At 40.6% G+C, this 9,447-nt stretch overlaps 1 protein-coding gene across 1 annotated transcript; it reads left to right on the top strand.

The window, feature by feature from the left end:
- The first annotated feature begins 381 nt into the window (after positions 1–381).
- On the top strand, positions 382–1,335 carry LOC101102391 (olfactory receptor 2T29-like). The gene has a single exon (XM_004009443.5). The coding sequence runs from the start codon at positions 382–384 to the stop codon at positions 1,333–1,335; it is 954 nt and encodes a 317-aa protein (XP_004009492.3).
- The last annotated feature ends 8,112 nt before the right edge of the window (positions 1,336–9,447 follow it).

The raw sequence follows: 9,447 nt of genomic DNA, 5'->3' as shown, positions 1-9,447 counted from the left end.
CTTATTCGCTTAAATATGTATTTATGTAGAGTTTGCATCAGGATATCTCATGACACTGAACTTTGGCAAACTTACTATTAGTAACTGATTAATTTAACCCACAATATATTCACTGAAAGACAAGTTTTGAATTCTTTCTCTTTCAAAGAATGTATTAGTTGCAGGAATCTTACAATCCTCAAATCTACAACCCCGTGACATCTCCTCTTATTAGCACAACTGGATTGTATACATGGCTGTGCATGCAGGTGTGTGTGCACACACAGACAAAACACAAACACACATGCAGCAGAAGCTCACTAAACATTAATATCAGGTGGTCACATTGCATGAGCAATCTATTAATTACAAAGCTCTCCTTGCTTATCTAGGTGAAACTTTATGGACAACTCCACCTGGGTGGCAAACTACACTGGCCAGTTGGATTTCATCCTCGTGGGATTCTTCAGTCAATCCAAGCACCCAGCTCTCCTTTGTGTGGTCATTTTTGTGATTTTCCTGATGGCCTTGTCTGGTAATAGCATCCTGATCCTTCTGATACATTCTAATGCCCATCTCCAAACTCCCATGTATTTTTTTATCAGTCAGTTGTCCCTCATGGATGTGATGTACATTTCTGTCACTGTGCCGAAGATGCTCATGGACCAGGTCATGGGTGTGAATGAGATTTCAGCCTCTGAATGTGGAATACAGATGTTTCTCTATTTGACTCTAGTAGGTTCAGAATTTTTCCTTCTGGCTGCCATGGCCTATGACCGCTATGTGGCCATCTGTCATCCACTCCGTTATTCTATTCTCATGAACCATAGAGTGTGTCACTTCTTGGTGTCTGGCTGCTGGTTCCTGGGATCAGTGGATGGCTTCATGCTCACACCAGTCACCATGACCTTCCCCTTCTGCAGATCCCGGGAGATCCATCACTTCTTCTGTGAAGTCCCTGCTGTAATGAAGCTTTCCTGCTCAGACACTTCCCTGTATGAGACACTCATGTACCTGTGCTGTGTCCTCATGCTCCTCATCCCTGTGACAGTCATTGCAAGCTCTTATTTATTCATCCTCCTCACCATCCACAGGATGAATTCAGCAGAGGGCAGGAAGAAGGCTTTCACTACTTGTTCTTCCCACATGACTGTGGTCATCCTGTTCTTTGGAGCTGCAGTCTATACCTACATGCTCCCCAGTTCCTACCACACCCCTGAGAGGGATATGCTTGTATCTGTATTTTACACCATACTCACTCCTGTTCTTAACCCTTTAATCTATAGTCTTAGGAATAAGGATGTCACAGGGGCTCTAAAGAAAATGTTAAACATGGGATCTGTCACAATACTGTAAAGTAAGACATTTTTGTAGTAATGGTTTATTTTCCTTCACTGTACATCAGAAATGTATAGTCTCATGCCAATATTATTCTTCAGATTTTCGTGCCATGATGTATCATCCCATATTCATCCCTGAGAGAGTTGATAGGCAGTGCAGGGCCCTTCCAGTAGGAGGTGAGCATTCTTCCTCATGCTTTTCTTAAGCCTTGTGCAACAATGTATCTTGCCCTAGAACTGGCCTTTCTTTAGGTCCAGAGCTAATGGTCACACAGCATGATATCTTACTCATGGAAATGATTTTATTAAACATTTCTTATATTACATTATAATTTTTAAAAAATAAGTGAAATTAGTTTAAAATCTGAGTAACGCATGGATCCTACCTGGAAGGAATTTGAACTATAAACGTAGTTCATGCAATAACTGTAATTGCTGTTACTCAGTCACTAAGCCATTTTTGACTCTTTGTGACCCCATGGACTGCAGCATGCCAGGCTCCTCTGTCTTCCACTATCTCCCAGAATTTGCTCAAATTCAGCATCTGGGTGTTTTCCAGTGAATCAGCTTTTCACATCACGTGGCCAATGTATTGGAACTTCAGCTTTAGCATCAGTCCCTCCAAATAATATTTAGGATTGATTTTCTTTTAAGATTGATTGGTTTCATCTCCTTGCTGTCCAAGGGCCTCTCAAGAATCTTCTCCAACACCACAGTTCAAAGACATAAATTCTTTGGTGCCTAGCCCTCTTTATAGTCCAACCCTCACATCCACACATGACTACTGGAAAAATCATAAGTTTGACTATATACACCTTTGTTGGTAAGCGATGTCTCTGCTTTGTAAAACGTTGTTTAGGTTTGTCACAGCTTTCCTTCCAAAGAGCAAGCCTCTTTTAACTTCATGGCTGCAGTCACCATCTGTAGTGATTTTGAAGCCCAAGAAAATAAAATCTGTCACTGGTTTCACTATTTCCCTTTCTATTTGCCATGAAGTGATGGGAATGGATGCTATGACTTTAAGATTCTTTTCTTTTTTTATAATGTTGAGTTTCAAGTCAGCCTTTTCATTCTGTCCTTTCACTCTCATCAAGGTGCTCTTTAATTCCTCTTTTCTTTCTGTTATTAGAGTAGTATCATCTGCATATCTGAGGCTGCTGATATTTCTCCCAGGAATCTTGATTCCATCTTGTGATTCATCCATCTTAGCATTTCACATGATGTTCTCTGTATGTAAGTTAAATAAGCAGGGTGACAATATAAGCTTTGTTGTACTCCTTTCCCAATTTTGAACCAGTCCATTGTACTGTGTCTGGTTCTAACTATTGCTTGTTGACCCACAAACAGATTTCTCAGGAGACAGATAAGGTATTCTGGTACTTAATCTCTCTCTATTCACAAATGATAAGATATTGTATATTAAAATTTCTAAGAAATATAAGTAAATACTACTGAATTCTATTAGTTCAGGACAATATAAGACAAATATGCAAACACTGTATTTCTAAATGCCAGGTATTAACATTCTGAGACTGAAATTTAAAAAATAATTAATCAAAGAATAAAATATCAAGAATTTGGGGAGAAATTGAACAAAACTACTGTTAAGATTCATACCTGAAACATACAAAACTTTGTTGAAAAAATTTAGAAAGACCTAAATAAACAGAAATGCATCTCATATTCATAAATCAAGGATTTAATATTATTAAGATGGAAACACTGCTTAACTTAATTTACAGATTAAATACAATCTTTGTCAAAATTGCAGCTGGCTCTTCTATAGAAATTTGGAAGCTGATCCTAAAATTCATATAACATTGCAAAGTACTTTGAAAAGCCAAACCAATAAGCAGAATAATAAACTTGGAAAATTCCACTTCCCAATTATAAAAATTGCTACTAAGCTACAGATATCAAAAGAGCATTCCACTTGCATAAAGTGAAGTGAAAGTCACTCAGTCATGTCTGACTCTGCGACCCCATGGACTATACAGTCCATGGAATTCTCCAGGCCAGAATACTGTAGTGGGTAGCCTTTCCCTTCTCCAGGGAATCTTCCCAACCCAGTTGCCTAATATAGACATTTAGATCAATAGAGTAGGATTTTTTTGTCCAGAAACAAACACACATTTATAGACAATTTATTTTCAATAGAAGTTTCAAGACAGCAGGGGAAAAATAGATGATTTAACAAAAAACACTGCAACGAGTAGATATCCATGTGAAAAAAAAAAAAATGAAGTTGGTCCCCCAACTCACAACTTACAAGAAATTAATTGAAAATAAAGACCTAAATTAAATGACAAAAATATAAAGCCCTGGGGCGGGGGGAGGGGGGGGACATATGAGTAAATCTTCTTGACCTTTTGGCTTCTTAAATATGGTAATATGGTACTAAATGAACCAGATTTCAAAAGAAAAAAAATTAATCAACCTGAAAAACTAAGTCCCCCGTAGAATGGAAGAAAGCCCCCCAGGCTCACCTGAGTTCCAGAAATTTGTCCAAGGACAACCATTTAAAGGTGTACCACTAATCAGAGTGAGGGAAAGAGTGATTGTATAAATAGGAGTGATTTTGTGAGTAAAGCAAGCCCCTTATTCACACAATGAATGAAATGAATCCAAGAGAGTGTGAGTGGGTAAACAAGAAAGAGAGTAAACAAAGAGGACAGATAGATGGAGAAAGAGAAAGGGGATACCTGGGTGGGTGAAGGAAGAGACATAAGGAGAGTCAAAGAGGAGGAAAGATGAATAAATACCAGGAAGAAAAGTTGAGAGATGAATGGAAGTACAGAACAAAAGAAGGACAAACGAGTGAATGGTTATTTGGATGGATGAAAGAAATGAAGGAAAAAGAAAAGAAGGAATGAGAGAGGGAGATTAGTATTTGAGAGAACAGATAACAGTAGGATAGAAAAATGGATGGAAAAATACATTAGGGAGGCATTGAATAAAAAATGCAAATTTCACCATTAATAGTGAATAGTCACCAGTGTTTACATCTTTACCTTGATACTTCTGCGGCACCCAGAGGAAATTTTGTTAGTAGGAGTCATAAATTATAAGCTCATTATAGAACTTCAACTCATTTCTGTAGGAAATCATTGCTCAAATATACCCTTCTAACCCAGAAAAATACAGAAAATAAAATTTGACAAGCCAGTACCATTGCTGCAGTTGCAAAAAGAGACCAAAGGCTCAGCATTTTTCCTCCCACTGACATCTTGGCTCCACTCAGGAGACCAGTCTGAGTTTGGGGAAAGCTCCCTTTCTGAGTGAAAAGAAAAGCTTGGCAAAAGACCCATGGAGGCTGAAATGAAAGATGGATGCAAAGATATTTACTTGTAGGAGGCTCATTCAGACCATGTCCATTAAAACCTGGAGACAAAAATGTACACATTAAGGAGAGGTGAAAGAACCCCAGATTTCTTTGTCCATGTGGGGCTCCTTTAGAGATGCCATTCTCTCTGTATCAGGTGAACATTTATTAATCTTCTATTCAGACGTAAATGTCATCTCTATTATAAAGGAACTCCTTGCCTTTTGATTAGAAATGACCCTTCTATACCCACCTCTCCAACATGAGACCGTCTCCAACAAGAGACCCTCATTACATTTTTGTCCACACATTTTTGCCCCCACCCATTTTGCCCCCATTTTTGCTTGCTATATGCCCTTTTACCCTCACTGGCCCAGGGAAGGGGTGGTTGACCTTTGGGGGATGCAGTTCACTTGGAATCTCTCCATTTGTCATCACTGTACACTTCATTTCCAGCCTTGTTGAACCACTTACAGTTTCTCCACCCTGTCATACATTCTTATCTTGGGATCTTTGCACATGCAGTCACTTCTGTCTGGATGTTTCTCCTCTTCTTTCCTTATCTGGGTAATTTCCTGATCATCCTTCAGGTCCTCACTTAGATGCCTGCTCCCCCAAGAACTCTCCCACACTAGGTCAAGGACTATTTCTGGTACCCACAATATCCAATGCTGAACATATCACAGCCCTGGTTATCTTCTATACAAACATTTATTATTTATCCCCCTTTCCTCAAGATTGTGACCTCCATGAGGTCAGGGAATGGGACAATCTAGTTTATCTTTGTCCTGCCAGACCCCTAGCACCTAGCACATTGCCTGATCTGTGTAAAAACTAAAATCTTAATGAGTGAAGAACTAAAGAGCCTCTTGATGAAAATGAAAGAGGAGAGTGAAAAAGTTGGCTTAAAGCTCAACATTCAGAAAACTAAGATTATGGCATCCAGTCCCATCACTTCATGGGAAATAGATGGGGAAACAGTGAAAACAGTGGCTGACTTTATTTTTTTGGACTCCAAAATCACTGCAGATGGTGATTGCAGCCATGAAATTAAAAGACATTTACTCCTTGGAAGGAAAGTTATGACCAGCCTAGATAGCATATTAAAAAGCAGAGACATTACTTTGTAACAAAGGTCCACCTAGTCAAGGCTATGGTTTTTCCAGTAGTCACGTATGGATGTGAGAGTTGGACTATAAAGAAAGCTGAGCACCAAAGAATTGATGCTTTTGAACTGTGGTGCTGGAGAAGACTCTTGAGAGTCCCTTGGACTTCAAGGAGATCCAACCAGTCCATCCTAAAGGAGATCAGTTCTGGGTGTTCACTGGAAGGACAGATGTTGAAATGAAACCCCTATATTTTGGCTACCTGATGCGAAGAGCTGACTCATTTGAAAAGACTCTGATGGGAAAGATTGAGGGCAGGAGGAGAAGGCGACGACAGAGGATGAGATGGTTAGATGGCATCACCGACACAATGGACATGAGTTTGTATAAACTCTTGGAGCTGGTGATGGACAGGGAGGCCTGGCATGTTGCAGTTCATGGGGTCATAAACAGTTGGACACGACTGAGTGACTGAACTGAACTGAATGAGTGATAAGCCAAATGTGGCACATCTACCCAAGAGAATGTCATTCAGGCTTTCACAGAAGGAAACTCAGACATATGCCACAACATGGGTGAAACTTGCGGAAATTATACTAAATGAAATAGGCCAGTTACGAAATAACAAACGCAGGATAATTTTGCTTATATTACTTGCACAGAATAGTCAAATATTTAAAGACAGGAAGTAGAATGGTAGTTGTTAACACCTGGGGTAGATTGAAATGGAGAGCTATTTGTTAATGTGCATAGAATTTCAGTTTTGCAAATTCTAAAGACTGGTTGCACCACCTATGTATATACCTAACACTACTGTACTGTACACTTAAACATGGTTCTGATAAGTTTTGTATTTTGTTTGTTGTTTTAGTTGCTAAGTCATATCTAACTCTATGGGACCCCATGGACTGTAACCTGCCGGTCTCCTCTGTCCATGGGATTTCCCCTGGCAAGGTTACTGGAGTCTGTTGTCATTTACTTCTCCAGGGGATCATCTTGACCCAGGGATAGAACCCATGTCTCCTCCATTGACAGGCAGATTTTCTTTCTTTCTTTTCTTCTTCTTCTTCTTTTTTTTTTTTTTACCATTGAACCACCAGGGAAGCCTGACCTGTATTTTACTACAATTTAAAAAAATCAGCTCCCACCAAGGCTCTTCCTAGTGTAGACCCTGCTGATTTTCTCAAATCTCATCTCTTCTCTCTCCCTTGTTCTCTCTCTGATTCAGTCACAATGGCCTCATTGATAGTTATGTGATAAAGCAAGCACAGCAAGATATTATCGTGCATTTGATTATAATTATAATAAGTATTTCTTATTTATTTTAAGTAAGTTAGAATGCATTTATTATTATATTTGGCTAGTAATGTAGATCTGCATTACAAATTTTTGCTGTTTTTGGACTATCAGTATGCTTTGGCAATTAGAAGCCCATACATTATATAAGTTGTCCCTCTGCCTCAGTTGTACTCACAAAACCTATGTAATATTGCTCTATGTTGCCCCTGCTCTCAGGAGTGTCACAGTCTTCCAAGAGATATCCTTTAGACGTCAGTTCCTCCTCTTGGCCTTGGATGAATCCTGGGACCTGGTGTTATATTTCTCTTTGGAGTGAAAGTACACTCTTGTAGACTTTCCTTTCTTTTATTGTTGTGCTATGTCATGTAGGACCTGGGCTTCCGGGAACAAAGATTTATCCTCATGTGCTGAAAGTCTTCCCTGACAGAGGCCAGCCTGTTATGCATCTCCATAACAGTTGCAGCCACCAGAAAAGGAAGCTTTCAGCTCAGAGGCGTCAAATTATCCATCTTCCCTTTTCTTTAAAAGAAAATTTTTTAAAAAGTTTTAATAGTATGAAAACACATTTACATGAGACTTGGAAAATACAGAACAAAGTTACATATAGTTCCACAAGTGTATTGTGACATTTACAAAGAAGGATCTTTGACTAAGCCATCAAAAGCCTCAAAAAGTTAGAAGACTGAAAAAAATCACAGAGTGTAATTGCATAGAAAGTGAAGTCGCTCAGTTGTGTCCGACTCTTTGCGACCTGTGGACTGTAACCCACCAAGCTCCTCCATCCATGGGATTCTCCGGGCAAGAATACTGGAGTGGGTTGCCATTTCAAGAAAGCATTTAAATGAGAAATTAATAAAGATACTTTAAAAACCCTATGTGTTTGGAAATTAAATGTCCACTTTTAAGTGATAGGCATATCTAAGTAGTCATAATAAGGAAAATTAGAAAATATTTTTTAACTGAATTGCTTTTAAAGTTTTCTAGGAGATGAAGTTCAAAATGCCAGATAAAAGCCCTTTAGCTCCTGGTTATGGCATGGGTACATGGGGTGACCTCAGCTCAGTGACTGTTTACCCACTAAGATTGGAAGCAATCTGAGATGTGGTACAGCTGTGCTCATGCATGGCCATGCATTATCAGTTTGGTGACATCCATTCCTGGACCTTTCAAACCCCTCTTCTCAAGCTTTATCTTTCAGACTCCCGTCAGGAGAATTTCAGGCTCTCGCTCACCTTCACTGAGCATAGCTCAAGGCATTGGAAAAGAACACAGCCATCCCCAGGGCTATAGCTGGGTGGACTCAGGGCAACTGCTGCTTTAGGACACATTGGCAACAAGACAAACGTATTTGTGGTTACTAAAGGCAAAGAATTTGTGGGAGGAGATTGAGGATGAAGGTTGTCAAGAAATAAAAACATAAGGAAGAAAATGGCAGAGGAGTAGGTGGACATGGAATATATCTCTCCATGGATATATCAGGAATACACCTTCAGGCACAGCAGTGATTGCAGACCACCAGCTGAGAGCAGGCAGGAGTACCTGACCACCAGAAAAGAATATATAGGACCATGCAAAACTTGCTAGGATGAAGGAACAAGGAGGAAAAACAGGAGAGTTAGTAAGACTGGACTTGCCCTCAGTGAGTGGGGGAACTGAAGCAGGGGTCCAATCTCAGGGTATTTATTTGTGACTTAGGAGAAACATTTGAGGCTGAGTGGAACAGCTGATCTGTGACAGCCTAAATGGAATGATAATCACATAGACATTCCTTTCTGCAGCCATTCGTACCCCAGACAGGGTTGCAGTTCCCCTAGAAGGCACAGTGGCTGGGAGCTGAAGTGTAGGGATTGTGGACCAATCACAGGGCAAAGCCTGCTGTTGACTGCAGGGAGACAGCCAGAGGGGACATGAGGGAGGAGACTGTGGTGAGAAATGCCTGTGGAGAAAAGTCAGGCAGCCATGGCAGCAAGCGGATACTGCTGAGTCATGAATAGGGGATGAAGCCATCATGGTAGCCTCTCTCTCCTCACACACTAAGACCAACACCAGCACGTGAACAATGGAGATGCTGGCCTTTCAAGTGCTTGAGGCGGGGAACAACAGAGAAGGGTCCCAGCCAGAGGAGCCCTTCACGTGCCTGATGCACCAAGCAACAGAGAAGGATGTCAGGCAGGGGAGACCTCTAAGTGCATGAATGGGTGGAGCAACAGAGAAGGACTAGCCAAAGAGGCCTTCTGATTGCCAGCTGCCAGAGGCTGGAAAAAGACTCTGATAGAGCCATAGCTGCAGCTGAGGCAGTCTGTGTCCCTGCACACTTGGCACTGTCAAGAGCTGCGCCACTTTCACACTCAACCCTCACTGGGGCAGAACTGCCACAGGCTAGAAAAAGTCCTGCATCTGT

This window comes from Ovis aries, chromosome 5 (genome assembly GCF_016772045.2).
Source record: "Ovis aries strain OAR_USU_Benz2616 breed Rambouillet chromosome 5, ARS-UI_Ramb_v3.0, whole genome shotgun sequence".
Lineage (NCBI taxonomy): Eukaryota > Metazoa > Chordata > Mammalia > Artiodactyla > Bovidae > Ovis > Ovis aries.
This window is presented reverse-complemented; position numbering and strand designations above follow the sequence as displayed.